We start from the raw sequence: 14,878 nt of genomic DNA on the forward strand, positions 1-14,878 counted from the left end.
AATTGTTGTCAAAGCAACTAAATATGAGTAAGAATATCTTATTCTAAATTTATTATTGTTATTCCAACTAAAAATTATTTTCTATATAGAGTTTATAAAAATAATTGTATAAATTCATTTAATATAAATTGCAAGGGCAAGTTTTGGATCCTAAGTCCAAAAGGTAAATGGATTAAGGCTCAAAAAGCCCAATACAATGAATTTGTAGAGAGTGGGCTAGAAACTAGGTTTCAATGAATTGGACAACGTTCACAATGGACTAAAAATGGTAAGAAAGCAAGGAAAAGAAAAGAAAAACAAGTTTTTGCAAAGAAATTCTTCCTTGGCAAAGTCCGAGAAGAATAGTTCCTGAATATATTGCTCTTTTTGACTTGATTACAATTTCAGTTCTTTGTATTATAGTGTTTTTTCAGATTTTTAGATAAACTCCCCCCATCCTTGGGTATCTCTCACATTATATAGCCTCTTTTGGTTGATCCTGGCCCTCCATTTGTTGATTATACAGGTACTTGAATGTTTATCCTATCAGACGCCCTCTCAAGTCTTCTGCAAGTTGCGGCAACCAAGACAGCACTGTTCAGGGGTCTTCTCCACATAAATGTGGTCAGGGTGTTTGGTGAAATGCATTAAATGTGGTGGCAGCTACCATCCCTCCAATCACGTTAAGGCTAACCCCCTCTTTGAAACTCTTCCTCTATAGTGTGGCCCCCTCTAGTAATGCGCCATTAACGTGGCCATGGCCCGCCTCTCCGGCCTTACCATCTGAGTGTATGGACTCCTCGAAACTGTATTGATCTCCTTGGCCTTGGGTATGACACATGGCATGATTACCTTATTAAATTTTTGTACCCTACATAAATAATTAATGCACAACAGTAGATAATTAATATATGCATTTACTCTATTGGGTAATTCAATGAACTAATACTTTAATATAAATGCAAACTTTTTTTTTTTTAGAAGTATAAATACAAACTTTATTGAAGTAGAAAACTAAATAAAGAGAAGTTCAAGGAATGCGTCACATGGCACAACCTTATACTCTCCAACATGAAGTTTCTACTTTTATATATATATATATATATATATTGTGGGGCCCAATAATCTATGGGCCAGACCCATTTGCTCGTGGAGAATCCGAAGGCCCAAGCCGAGGAGAGCTATGGCCCAAGCCCGATAACATAGAGCACAAGACTGTTTTGGAATACAGCCGAGGACAGTTCAGTCCTCGGCAGATCCAAAATCCCACCGGAATAAAGGGGTAAAACTGGTATAGGACTAAACTTGAAAAGAGACCTAAAATATCTTGGGAAAGTTACCCTTATGACCCTTCCCAGATAAGACTCTGCACCTAGCAGAGCCGTATTTTTCAGCCTTATCAATCATCCCCAACAATTCTGGGATTAGACTGATGGGACAAATATCAGTCTTGTAAAGGTTGACCCTACACGTGGACGAAGGACAGTTAACGCAGACGAGTATAAAAGAAGAAAGTAAGTAAATCTAAGAGGAGGCCCCATTCCACCTCCAAAACAAAGACTCCATGGGGGAAAACATCAGGAGAACACCTGCACATCACAGAAAAACCCACTGTCGGGTAACCGGGGTAAGACCTTAATGACCCTCAGATCAAGTCCGAGGAGTCCAACCCCATAGGATGCGACCCTGCAGAGCTTAAATATTCAAACCCAACTCCTCTTGCTATATGAATTCCTCTAAAATCAAGACCGGAGCATCGCCCCGTGACCAACGGCTAGTTTTTCAAGTCCACTCTCTACAAATCATATTGTGAGGGATCTTTCATGCGCGAGCCCAACATCCTTATTGGGCCGCCAAAGAATCGTGTCCTTACATATATATATATATATATATATATATTGATATTGATTTGCTTTACTTTTTGAGTTTGCATTCTAAATTGATATGCTTGTTTGTTTTGTTGCAGCTCACGCATTTTGGACTTGCTGAGGTACATGCAACACGTAGCTCTATAATTTTGAAGAAATTGTTGATGTTCAAAGTGTATGGGTTGCTACTACCATATTATGTGTGTTCCTTGTTCACTGCCTTTTAACTCATTAAAGATATTGCATAGTGGACATGTTTCAATACAAAATTGGAAAGGTAATTGTTTACTCGGTATATAGATTTGAAAGCTTTGCTACTTTAAAGCTTGACTAAGAGCATCCGCAGCTAGAGGGCCAAATGCCAAATGTAAGGTATATTTGGCATTTAAACCCAAAATGTGCTCAGCAATTGGAAAGCTATATGGGAAATGTTAAATTTTTTTTGGCATACAGCTATAGTACCATCTTATATGTAAGATGGTACTGTAGCTTAATGGTATAAAAAAAATTAATTTTTTAATCCTCTCTCGTTATTTTTAACCATGAATTTCTCTCTCCTCTCTCATTATTTCTATTCTTTTCTCTCTCTTCCTTCTTCCTTTCTCATCCACTCTCTGCTCTCTTCAGACCCAAGACACCGTGGCTTCCTCAACGGTGAAATCGGATGGGTCGGCGTGGCTCTGATGGCTCCGATGGGTTTGAATTGGAGCTCCTATGGCTCCGATAGTGATTCCGACGAGGCTAGGCTGGTGGATTTCTTTGGAGGTGTGGGTTTTGACAACGGTGGAGATCGTGGGTTTTGATGACGGTGGTTCGGTGGGCGTGGGTGTTAATGGTTTTTTTTTTTTTTTTTTTCTTCTGGGTTTGCTGGTATATGTGATCGGCGTTGTGGTGGTTGTGGCATGGCGGAGATTGGTGGGTGGCGAGATCGGTGGAGCTGTGGTGGCTATGGCGTTGTGGTGGCTGTGGCGTGATCGGCGTGGGTGTTAATTGTTTTTTGTTTTTGTTTTGTTTTTTTTTTTTTTTTTTTTTTCTCTGGGTTTGCTGGTATATGTGATCGGCGTTGTGGTAGCTGTGGCGTGGCAGAGATTGGTGGGTGGCGAGATCGGTGGAGCTGTGGTGGCTGTGGCGTTGTGATCGGCGTGGGTGTTAATGGTTTTTTGTTTTGTTTTTTTTCTGGGTTTGCTGGTATATGTGATCAGTGTTGTGGTGGCTGTGGCGTTGTTATAGGCGTGATGGTTCTTTTTTTTTTTTCTTTTCTGTTTCATCGATCTGGGTTGATATGGGTGATGAAGGAGTTGTGTGAAGGAGTTGGATTGATATGGATGATGGATTGGAGGAGGAGGCTGGAAGAAGGTGAAAAGTAAAGTAATGGAGGATTCTGGAAGGAGGGACGCGGGGGAGAAAATTGAGAAAAAACAAAAAAGGAAAAAATATATTTTATTAGGAAGATATATTATTTTAATGAGTAGAAGAGAAAAATAGAGTTTTGGGATGTTGGGAGTATTGTAAATTGGTATGGTATAATTAATAAAGTAACTTTTTAGAATGGTAAAATAAGATAGGATAGCAAAACCGGCTGTGGATGCTCTAATAAACCTTCACTTCGATGCTTTTAAAAATATTAATCTCTTTAAAAGAACTTTGTTTTACATGTATATGAGGGTGCTCATAGTGGATAGTTTGTTTGTGATGCTTCCAAGTTCCAATACCATCTTAGATACCATCTTAGATAGTAATTCTTATTGTTTCTATCCCAGATTTTCAAATCATAAGTTCTGTGAAGTATATCATATCCGAAATTGCAATGTCTACTAGATGGATTATTCCAGGTTGCTAATCAACTTGCCTATTAAACTTGATGTTTTGATGTACAACTGAATTCATATGATGATTTTTCAGATCTCTGGGCTTCTTTCTCCAGGATAATTATTAACTTGAGGGTATATTAATTATTTATATTTGTATACTTGGTGGCCAAAAGTTTTAAATGACAACATATGAGTTCCTGCCAAGCCGAAAATAGCCCCATTTTTTTTATTATAAATTATTCCTTTACATATCTGATTTGATTAGGAAAGATCCCAAAGCCCAAAATTTCTCATCCTCTCTTTAAGGTACCTGCTGCCTAAGAATGACCCCCTTTAATGCATATTGCTTATGGGCGCAATATGATTATACTAGATGGCAAAAGTAAACCTAATCTACACATTTGAAATGGGGAAATTCTTAGGTAAATGTTTTGGAGAAGAAGCCCATAACTTTGCTCAGTTGGCTAGCTGTTGTCATTTTGTTGGGTCTAGTCCAATCTCCTCTTTGCAGATATGGACTGGTAAGGCAGATGGGCTTGCCCCCCACATCCCAAAAGTTTAATGGCTCTAAAACGATATCATAAAAACTAAAATGCTAAAATGTAAATTACAATCTTTAAATTTAAGGAAAATTTATTTTAGTTCTCTAACTTTACTTTCGTTTATTTTTATATATATATATATATATTTTGTTGAGGGAATACTTTCATTCAATTAAGCTTCAAATCTATCTAATTCAAGTCTTTCGTCCAATTTCGTTAAAAATTGCCCTTAAAAAATAATATTTTTCTCACATAAAAAAATTTATAAAATTAATTAAAAAATATTAAAGATTTTTTATGTGAGATTTTTTTTCTTAATTTTTTTTCATTAGTTAATTTCATACTTAACAACAATTTTTTTGATAGAATTGGACGAAAAACATAAATTGAATAAATTTGAAACTTTGATAATTCAATTAAATTAATTTCAGTTAAACTTAGATGGTGCAATTTGCATTTTAGCCAAATCAAAACCAAAAACAATGACAAATATATAGTCAAGCCCTAAGAATATATGTTCCATCAAATAATAAAAGTTCTTTTTACTCCATGTAAATATCATGCTAAAGACATAGGCCTATATATATGTGTATATGTATGTATGTATTTGTGTGTACATTTTTTTTTTTCTTTTTCCACTTTTATTGAGGAAATAACTATAAGTGACTCAACACATAAGTTGGTCTAGAATTAGAAGAGGCATGTATTTGCAACGGTTACCGCATAGCAGACCAAGGAACTGTAGCGTCTGGATTTAGTAAAAACAAAGGGCACAAAAGAAATATAGGTTGGCAGCAACAAATTCTGCCCTTCAATCTTTCATTTATTAATTTCCTGTTCTTTGTGTATGTATGTATGTTTTTTATGAAATTATAAATTATCGATATATTTAGATCATAATTTCTAAATTTTTGTCCTAGCAGATTGTAGAGCATTGCATAACTTGACACCAATATCCAAAGTAAACTTAGCAATATCATATTTTTCCATTATGCCCATAGGACACAAATGATATAACCTTTTTCGCAATTTAATTTGTCTTTCCCTTCATAGAAGGCATCTTCTTGGGTAAGTTAGATTCACTTTTGAGGTCAATGAGGCAGAACTCGTTCCCAAGGCTTTAAAAGGGACATTTCGAAGGTTCCATGGTCTTGATAGTGAGTTTTCCTTGTTGGCCATTTTCCTGAAAATAGTATAGATTCATCTTCGAGATGGATGAACTCACAAGTTAGAAAGTCTTCAAGCACCTTTCCTCTTATCCCATGCTTTCTCTGGCCGAGGTTCCTTAAACTCTTCACGTTGAATTTCGAACTTCAAAAACCTATCAGGACATCATTCGTCCCTTTCATCTTTTCCTTCTCTCCAAGGAACTCAATTCTGATGGGCTTCCCAAATTCCTTTCCCTTTTCCTTATGGGCTTTCCCTAAGGACCCCTTTCTTGGGTCATCTGCTCCTTATACAAGGCATCCTCATTATTTTTTATTCTTCTGGTGTTGGGCCCTTCTCTTCACTCCATCTCTTCTTGAGTTATCTTTTTCTTTGTAAGAGCCCTTGTTGGGCGGTGGGCTCTTTGGTTCCTTCAAGGCCTACGGTCTCAATTCCATGGACTGGGCTTTTCCTTATTGTAAACTTTTAGACCTTAACAATGATGCAAGGTAGCAATTGACTTTAATGTTACCAATAAGAATTAGGCTTTAATGGTGCCATGTATCAATGAGTTTTGATGTTGCTAATAAGCATTGAGTTTTAATAATTTTTTTTTAATAAGCTTGAACTATGAGTTTTGATTATGGGATTTGAATTCCATTGATAAAATAGTTTTACCATGGATTTGAATTATGGCTTTTGAAATACTGCTAAGCTGGCATAGGTAGTCTTGGGCTTTAAAAAGAAGAGGATGTGCATATTGAGCTCATATGACTGATTTTGGGCTTACTAAATAATGATAATTGGAATTGAATAAGATATGAGTTTTTGAACTTCTTGTGATAGTTTATATTGTGGCCCAATTTAGATAATAAGTAAAAAAAAATATTTGTAGCCCAATCTTACAACGAGATAAGGAAATATTTATAGAGGCCCAAAATATTTTACGAGTGATATTTGAGTATTTTTTGGTAAATGAATATATATGATCGAATAGGATTGAGGCACGTGGCATATATGAAAAAAAAAAAAAATTTTACCTCAACATAAGTTAAAGTTGTGATATCAAAGTCTTGGCGTTAGAAAAACTCTTCCCCAAAATGGGACACACTGGCTGGGGTTGGGAGTTAAAAAAGTAACTTCTAATTTCAATCCTTAAAAAACAAAATTAAAACATTAAAAAAAAGGTAAAGAATTTAAAAACTATTGTGAAAGGAAAGAGAGTAAACACATGCTCTCGAGTCTCAATCACTCACGAAGGCTTTCTCCCTTTTCCTTTTCCTTTTCTTTCAAAACTAATATTAATTTTGAGTAGTGTTTTTTTTTTTTTTTTTTTTTTGAGAATCTATGAGTAGTGTTAGGTACATATAAAATGATATAATTTTGTGTTATAATTTATTATGTGGCGAGTTGCGAGTGTTATAAGTGCATTTCACATGAACCCACCATCATACTTCTACTACTTAAAACCTATCATATAGCAAGTTACGATATAAAGTCGTATTATTTTAGTTATCCTTAGCATTACTTTTAATTTATTAGTAGGTTATAAAAAATAAAAAAATTATTAGTACTACTATTAAGGGTCTGTTTGGATAGAATTTATTTTATTGAAATTGAAATCTGAAAACTGAAAACACTGTAATAAAATAATTTTTAAATGTATGAATAGTACTGTAGGACCCATTTTTAATGAAAAAATTGATAAAATAATTTTTAAATGTGTGAATAATACTGTAGGACCAATTTTTAATGAAAAAATTGATAAAAAATAGAGTTTGTGGGACTTGTAAACAGTGCATAAATATACTGTTCACAAAAGACCGGTCAACTGGTGCGGCTGAAAAAAAAAAAAAAAAGAGGAGTGAAAACGCAGACGCAGCACTGAAGGCTACAAGCATAAACCCCTAATATTCCTGTACTTTCCTGTTCCTCCTATATCTAGTTTCTCCACTAGAGCTTAAAAGAAAGTAAGAAAGAAGGAAGTGGAAGTGAAATGGGAGCTTATTGCAACGACGGACTCAGTCTATCTCCCATCTACAGTTTCGCTTCCTCACAAGATCTCAGGCTCTCCAAACACGTCCACGACAATGTCCACGGCAACATTTACATCGACCCAGTAAGTATATTTATTTATTTCCATTCTCTCTCTCTCTCTAGAAAAATTTGTGCTCTGTGATTTGTCTTTTAAGTAGAGAATTTTTTATTAATTTTCTAATTATTCGTTGATTACTCTTTCAGTTTTTGTGAAATTTTGGTTACTATCGATTTTCTTTAAAATTTAGGTTTCAGTTTTAGATTTAGTCCTAAAAATTAAATTAAACTAGAACCTTCGGTAACTAAATGACAATATGTCACGTGGCTTTGCTGAAATTTTACCACGTGGCTTTGTCATTTACTTCATATGTATAGCAAAGTATTAGTATAAAGTTTGAGGGTGTTTTTTTTTTTTAAGGAAAGAGTTCAATACTTAGTACAAGATGTATAAGCTGTATTTGGACACGTGTTACATTTTTTTTTTTTTCTCTTAGACAAGTTTAAAAATTTTGATTACCGTTATAGAAGTTTCACTTCATGGGATTAGATTGACTTACTCTTTTATCTACTGGGTGCAGCTTTGTTTGAAGTTCATTGATACCGAACAGTTTCAAAGGCAAGTAAATTTCTACAATGCCATCAGGGATATTGGATTGTGCTTTAATCAAAAAATGTTTTGGAAAATTATCTTTGCTTTTGTCATTGCTTGCTTATTTTTTATTAGTTGGCAATAGTTATTTTGTTTGTTATTAAAGATTTTGATTAATTTTGATATTGCAGGCTTCGTGAGCTGAAACAGCTTGGTGAGTATTCTGACCTTTGGACAATTGCATTTGCACCCATCAATTAATTTTGAGTTGGGCTATCAAAGTTTGACATAAGCAGTTATTTGTAGCAGTTTTAGGAGCTATCAAGTACTTGTAGTAGAATGTAACACCCTGCTGTGAAATTCTTTTATCTGATTTGATGGCAGAAACAATTGTTATTGCTTGAAAAAGCAGCAATTCCATCCAACAGTGAGACTCTTGTACGTACATATGTACGTATATTTGTGGGTGTGTGTATTTGACTATTAGTTTATGACAGTTGAGTGGTTGTCTTTATTCTTTACACATATTTACATTTAAATCGACACTGCAATGCCATTGATATTGATATTGTAATTAAAATATACTCAAAGCATCAATATTGATACATGATCATTTGTTGATCTTCAAGTACAGCTCAAAAACTTGCTTACATATAAAATATTTCATGTGTTTCAGGTATGGCACACTTGGTTTATCCAGGTGCTGTGCATTCCAGGTTTGAACATTCTCTAGGGGTGTATTGGCTTGCTGGTGAAGCTGTTCAAAAGCTTAAAAATTATCAAGTACAAAATTGTTTTTTATTGTAACTCGTATTTGTTAACACGCAATTTGGAAGAAGTTGTGGATAGCATGTATGTTTGCTTGTCATTATTGCAGGGTTTGGAGCTTGATATTGATCAATTTGATATTCAAACAGTGAAACTTGCAGGTAATGAATTATGTTTCTCCCGTGTTGCTTATATTTTATGCCAACTTTTGTTTAGATTCATACATTTTGTAGGGCTTCTGCATGATGTTGGTCACGGGCCTTTCAGTCACTTGTTTGAACGCGAGTTTCTTCCCCAGGTTCTTGATGGTCATTGGTATGTTAATTAGAATGCATTTATTTCAACTTTACGTTTCGATCTTTTTGGGGGAAATGTATTCTTTCAGTATCTGATTCCTAATAATTCCGTTTCCCATCAGAAGATAAAAAAGGTTTAAACTTTGATTTTCTAGGTCTCATGAGCAAATGTCAGTGAAGTTGGTCGACGATATTCTTGATAAGCACTATATTGAAATTGATCCAGAAATGATCAGAAAAGTCAAGGTAAGCTGATTTTCTGTGTTTTTATTGAGTATCTTAGCATCCTTTTGTTTAATTCTTCCAATACTATTATAGTATTGGATAGAGTTGAATAGACTAATGAAGTTGTTGATTCTCACCAAATAATTGGCGCATGATCACTTGGCACTATAATGACTTATTTTGTAAAAATTCAGGATGACATGGTTCCTTAACTATAAACTAACTTGTATGTTGTTGCATCTAGAAAATATAATTAGTGGTGTAACTGTTCTTTTGTTTGGAGATTCTCTGTGTAGTACTAGTCTACACTACATTACATGGAAAATTAAATTTCAAACCATGTGTTGCTGGATGGCTTGAGAAGGTTGTCTGATCACCAATCTCCAACCCCCCTTCTTCCAAAAATTAAAAAAAAAAAGAGGAGGGGCTGGGGAGATCCTCTCTTCACTATGGTACAGTTTCTCGGATGATTAAATAACAAATTTAGATTTCTGTTTTCATGGTTTTTATTAATTTTCCTGTGCAGGAGATGATACTGGCAAGCTCTGAATTTGTACGGCCAATAGTAAGATCTTTTTCTAGATAACTTTGTGTTTGTTCAGATAGTTTTCATTCTATTTTGTGTCATTTCAAATTTATTGTCTATTTCCAGTCTCTAATTTGTATGTAACATGTAGGGCTTAGGGGAGAAGCATTTCTTGTATGATATTGTTGCAAATGGCCGAAATGGAATTGATGTGGACAAGTAAGATATGGTTATTTTTCTGTTGGAAATTTATTATATTTCCAATTTTTCATCCAAGCTTTTTTTTTTTAATTTTTTTTTATTTATTTTATTATTATTATTTTTTTTTTATAAATATTTTTGCTTCATACTATTACTACTAAATTTTAACCTTTCAATAAATTAAAAATTTGCAGGTTTGACTATATTGCCCGTGATTGCCGAGCTTGTGGTCTTGGGTGCAACTTTCAGTTTCAGAGGTTTTATTGAACCTTTAACTAACTTTATTTGTTGGTGGGTTTTTGATTTAGATATATAATTGAAAGTTTTCTCTGGCATCGTGCTTTCTTTTCCATTTCCAGGTTAATGGAGTCAATGCGGGTATTGGGTGATGAGATCTGTTATCCTGCTAAGGACTGTTAGTATTTTCAATCAAATTCATCTATTTCACATTTAATTTTTAAATCTCGTGCTTATGAATTGGTATTTTTGCTAGATCTGACCATCCACAAGTTATTTGCCACTCGGGCAGATCTGTATCGAACAGTTTATACACATCCAAAAGTAAAGGTAAAATGTATAAAATTATTCTTCAATCAAATAATATTTTCATCTGTATGGAGAGGCACATAACTCTCCTTTCCTTATTTTCATATCCCCACATCCCCAAAAGAATTATTATTAAAATTTGAAGTCCTCTTATTTAATATGGGAATCTTCTTTTTCAGGCAATAGAGCTTATGGTGGTTGATGCACTTTTAAAAGCAAATGATTATCTAAATATTTCATCTTTCATTCAAGATCCTTCTAAGTACTGGAAGGTTTCAAGAGCTGCTTACTTGAACTTTGGCATAATGATAATCTTGTGTTTATATCATGAACTTCTTTGTTATCTTTCTTCCTTTGTAATGCAGCTAGATGACACGATAATGAAGACTATCGAGACCGCTTCAAACCCAGAACTGAAGGAATCTAGGGACTTAATCATGCGCATTCGTAGGAGGAATTTATACCAGGTAGCCAAGCTAGCTAATAACTCCTTTCATACTCTAAACTAATGTAAAATGTAAGTAATAATGGCAATAAGCAGATCTCTTGTATTTTCAAAATGTTCATATTTTCATAATGTCGATGAACCTGTTATTTTGCACTTGTAGGGACTTGAACCTGTGCATAAAAATGTTGATGTTTATAATGTTTTGTCTTTTCTCTGTGGCAGTTTTGTAATGAGTATGCTGTACCAAAGGACAAACTAGAAAATTTCAAAGATGTCACTCCTCAAGATATTGTTTGTTCCCAGGTCAGGTCCTTATTCAACCTAGCTATATACACTGAAAAAAGAAGAAGTTACAAATCAGCTTTTTTGAAAGAGAATAGTGGCATGAGAGAGAGAAGAAAGATTTCTCATAAAAGAGATGTGACGCGAGGAGAGAGAAAAAAACCATTAAAAAAATTATAGTATTTTGACCGTACCATGCCATTTATAGAACATCATTGTAATTCCATGCCTTTTCTTTTGGCATTTGGCACATCTCATGAAACATGGATTTTGGTGTTTGGTGTGCCAAATGCTAAATATTCAACTGGCTTGTGTTGTGTTCTTTGAAAGCGGGTAAAGCTGAGTCTCTAATATTGAGTGTAATTCAATCTGATATCATAGAAAAATGGTGGAGTGATACTAAAAGAGGAGGATGTTTCTGTTAGCAATGTCAGGATTGATTTGACTCGGGGAAGGCAAAATCCTCTAGAAAGGTACTTGAAGAAGTATGAAGCATTTATGATGAATTTAATTGGACTTTTCTTCTTTATAATTTATTTATGTATTTTTGGCATATACCTTTCCCCTCTTTTTGGTGCATGTATCATCTTCCAGAATCAACTTTTTTAAGGTACGCAAATTTATTTTACTTACCTGAACCTTATTAGATTCTAGTTTTGTTTAAGCATATTGTCCTCAGCTTTTAATATCTTTGATTTAAGATTTGAAATTATTGTTTTCTTACTTTACTTCAGCATTACTAAGACAGGGTAAATGCATGTTTATAGTATTGCAAAATGCTGTTCAGCCAACTGATAACTGGCTTGCCAGTAATCTAAAGAGGGAACCTTGAAAATCGACAGTTTTCCTCCATAATAATTGATACAAGAGGTAGAAACATTGACATAACTTGAGGGGGCCGGGGGAGGTTAAATTTTCAATGCTAAATATTAGTTCACACACCATTCAGTCTCCTTTTGGTTTAAGAAACATTGAGAGCACTTTACTGCCTCAATTTATTTTTGGGGTCCTTATTCATGCTTCTGTTGAGTGAGAGTTTTGTAATGTTGTATGTTTGTATGGTAGAAACATTGAGAGAACGTATTACCTGCTACTTGCAGCAGTTAATTTCTAAGTTTTGTAGGGAATAATAATGATAAGATTAAAACCCCATTGTACATGAGATATTCTAAAGAAAATCATGTTGGCAAAATATTGATTAGAGGGGATGTTATCAAATTGAAAAGAAGAGGAAATGAAAGGAAAGCAGTTGTTTCAAGTTTGAAAGATTTCTGTTAGGATTTCTTTGTAGCATCATTTCTAACAGTTCAGGTTTTATTCAGGATTATGAGAGTGAGGATAAATTCTCAATACCTGACGATCGCATTAGTCACTTGTTGCCGACATCATATCAAGATATGATAGTGAGGGTGTACTCTAAAAAGCCTGAACTGGTCTGTAAGCTAAAATGCTAACACATTTTTTATTAAAATTTCTTCTATTCTGGTTGCAGTAATGTTCTCTCCTTTTCCTGATTTTACATTATAGGTGGCAGCAATCTCTGAGGCTTTTGAAAATTTTCAGTTACGTACATATGGGATTAAAGCACAAGTGCATGCAACACCAGAGAAGAAGAAACGTCGTCTATAAGGTCACTGATGGTGGCTGCCTCTATATATTTCCCATATGAAACCAAAAGGTTAAATAATTATCAGGTCACTGATGGTGGCTGCCTCTATATATTTCCCATATGAAACCAAAAGGTTAAATAATTATCGTCTTTTTGTCTAATCTTCCTGTCAAGCTATTTGCCAGACCACAAATTTCTATATAGTTAAAGCATCACACAACACAGGTTTTATTTAATTAGTGAGTTTCACCGTCTTAGTCATTGTGGTTTTATGAAAGATCATTCAAATTGCATAAAATAGATTTGTAAGTAGTCTGTTGTTGATGGCCTATTTTTAAATGGGATAATCCATCATTTTTGTATAATTAACTATCAATGAAACAGCAAGCTTCTATTTCCTTTGTTCTTGTACTTCCAATGGTAGGATACATTAATTCAAAGTTTGACATATAGGTATGTTCTTTTGGTGTGTGGCCATAAGAATCGTCATCCTTGAGAATTAATACCACCAGCAAATAAATGGATTACCAGGACATTTTCCTTTTCTCAAAACTATGCCATTTGTGGTCATCAGAAACACTTTGGTGCTTTGTTTTTCCTATTTAGGGTGTGGATGTGGGTTTTCTTTTTGTATGTGGTGAGAATTGAGATAAATCTGGAATCTTGGGAAGGAGACTAGAAACTTTTCATGATTAAATTTAAACAACATATAGTACAATAGTATGTTTGAAATTATTAAAAAACAAACACGTGTTTAAATTTAATTACAAAACTTTATATAAATGCACCTAAGATTTTCCCTGTCAGAGTCTCTAGTATCTCTATCATGCCCACCTTTAGAAAACCAATGGAACTCTGGTCCCGTGACCATTAAGTCGAGTCCCTGTGGCTGTGTGTGACCTCTTTTCATGCCAGATTAAGTCAAAAAATGTGGGCTTCACGGGCATGTATATATAATATAGGGCTGCAGTAAATACTAAAAAGCTTAGATATGAGAGAAAAGTAGTGATACACAGCTGAAAATCGTGTATTAACAGAGTGTGTATGGGTCTATGGAAGTGTATAACTCAGCGTGTAAAATTGTAATTAGAAATCCTATTCCTACCCACAAAGGTGTTTCTCCCACTACCACTAGTACAGGTTTTCTTGGTCTGTATTCAGGCTCGTATTTTGGGTTTGGGCTACTAAACGGTAAGAATAGTTGTGTAAAACTAAAACATCTAAGCCATTGAATTTAGATCTTGACCACTTCTCTAGGTGAAAATCCTCTAGGCTGAGATGGAAATTCTAAAGAATAATTAAGTGTAGGTTCAGTTGAAAGCAAGATAGGCATCTGTCGGCAAAGTGAAAAGTAAGCGTATGATGCAATTATTAATTATGTTAATTTAACCTTATAAATTTTTTTAAAAATGGTTGAATATCTCTCTTCTCTTTTTATTAATTAAATTCATATCGAAAACCACCATTCACAATAAGTATATATAAAACATTATTTTCCTCAAGTATCTAATTATTTTTCACTATTGTTGTTGTGGGGCCCGAAATCTGTGGTCCCAGCCCACTTTGTATTAAGAGCCCAAAGCCTTGTCCTATAAATCCCAACCGTCGAGGACGCGCAATGCAACTCCCTGAAGGCCCAAGAACGTGGTCGAGGATGACCTCACGTCCAATATCTCATAAAAACGCCTGAAGAAAAGGACAAATTCAATACAAAAGCAGCTTAAGGGAGAAAGCTGCCAACACCTTAATGCGGAGCCCAGCGCCTGACAAACCCATATTCACACCATGCTATCCATCTTTTCCCAACCACTCTGACGTATGGATTGATAAGACGAGTAACCATCCCAAACAAGGAAAAACGGACATGTAAGTGAAGAACGGGAAGAAAATACTAGTATAAAAGGGAAAGAGAGCTGAGACAAAGGGGGGGGGGGTTGGAAAAAAGGGAGGAAGAATGGGGAGAATGTAGTGCTCCTCGGACTCATTCCGAGGAGCCAAACCTTTC

General features: G+C 34.7%; 1 protein-coding gene across 4 annotated transcripts; it reads left to right on the plus strand.

Moving 5' to 3' along the window:
- The first annotated feature begins 7,200 nt into the window (after positions 1-7,200).
- On the plus strand, positions 7,201-13,271 carry LOC115976675 (deoxynucleoside triphosphate triphosphohydrolase SAMHD1 homolog). 4 transcript variants are annotated; one of them, XM_031098120.1, is made up of 20 exons: positions 7,201-7,465; positions 7,962-7,999; positions 8,164-8,186; positions 8,649-8,755; positions 8,850-8,901; positions 8,974-9,055; positions 9,192-9,282; positions 9,788-9,826; positions 9,939-10,006; positions 10,183-10,245; positions 10,348-10,403; positions 10,482-10,555; positions 10,714-10,806; positions 10,900-11,001; positions 11,205-11,285; positions 11,646-11,737; positions 11,859-11,874; positions 12,587-12,697; positions 12,792-12,894; positions 12,959-13,271. In XM_031098120.1, the coding sequence occupies exons 1-19, from the start codon at positions 7,343-7,345 to the stop codon at positions 12,891-12,893; spliced, it is 1,413 nt and encodes a 470-aa protein (XP_030953980.1). In that variant the 5' UTR covers positions 7,201-7,342; the 3' UTR covers position 12,894; positions 12,959-13,271. The 4 variants fall into 4 exon arrangements, with proteins under 4 accessions (XP_030953980.1, XP_030953979.1, XP_030953981.1 ...); XM_031098119.1 differs by having other exon boundaries at positions 12,792-13,271; XM_031098121.1 differs by lacking the exons at positions 7,201-7,465; positions 7,962-7,999; positions 8,164-8,186 and adding an exon at positions 8,357-8,422 and having other exon boundaries at positions 12,792-13,271.
- Positions 13,272-14,878: the final 1,607 nt, after the last annotated feature.

The sequence above is a fragment of the Quercus lobata genome, chromosome 2, assembly GCF_001633185.2.
Source record: "Quercus lobata isolate SW786 chromosome 2, ValleyOak3.0 Primary Assembly, whole genome shotgun sequence".
NCBI classification, from domain to species: domain Eukaryota; kingdom Viridiplantae; phylum Streptophyta; class Magnoliopsida; order Fagales; family Fagaceae; genus Quercus; species Quercus lobata.

Excerpts from the sequence above, each read along its gene's own strand:
- LOC115976675 (XM_031098119.1), top strand. The coding sequence starts at position 7,343 with ATGGGAGCTTATTGCAACGACGGACTCAGTCTATCTCCCATCTACAGT. Across the intron at positions 9,056-9,191 it reads CAGGTTCTTGATGGTCATTG|GTCTCATGAGCAAATGTCAG; the intron begins GTATGTTAATTA and ends TTGATTTTCTAG. Across the intron at positions 10,404-10,481 it reads CTGTTATCCTGCTAAGGACT|ATCTGACCATCCACAAGTTA; the intron begins GTTAGTATTTTC and ends TATTTTTGCTAG.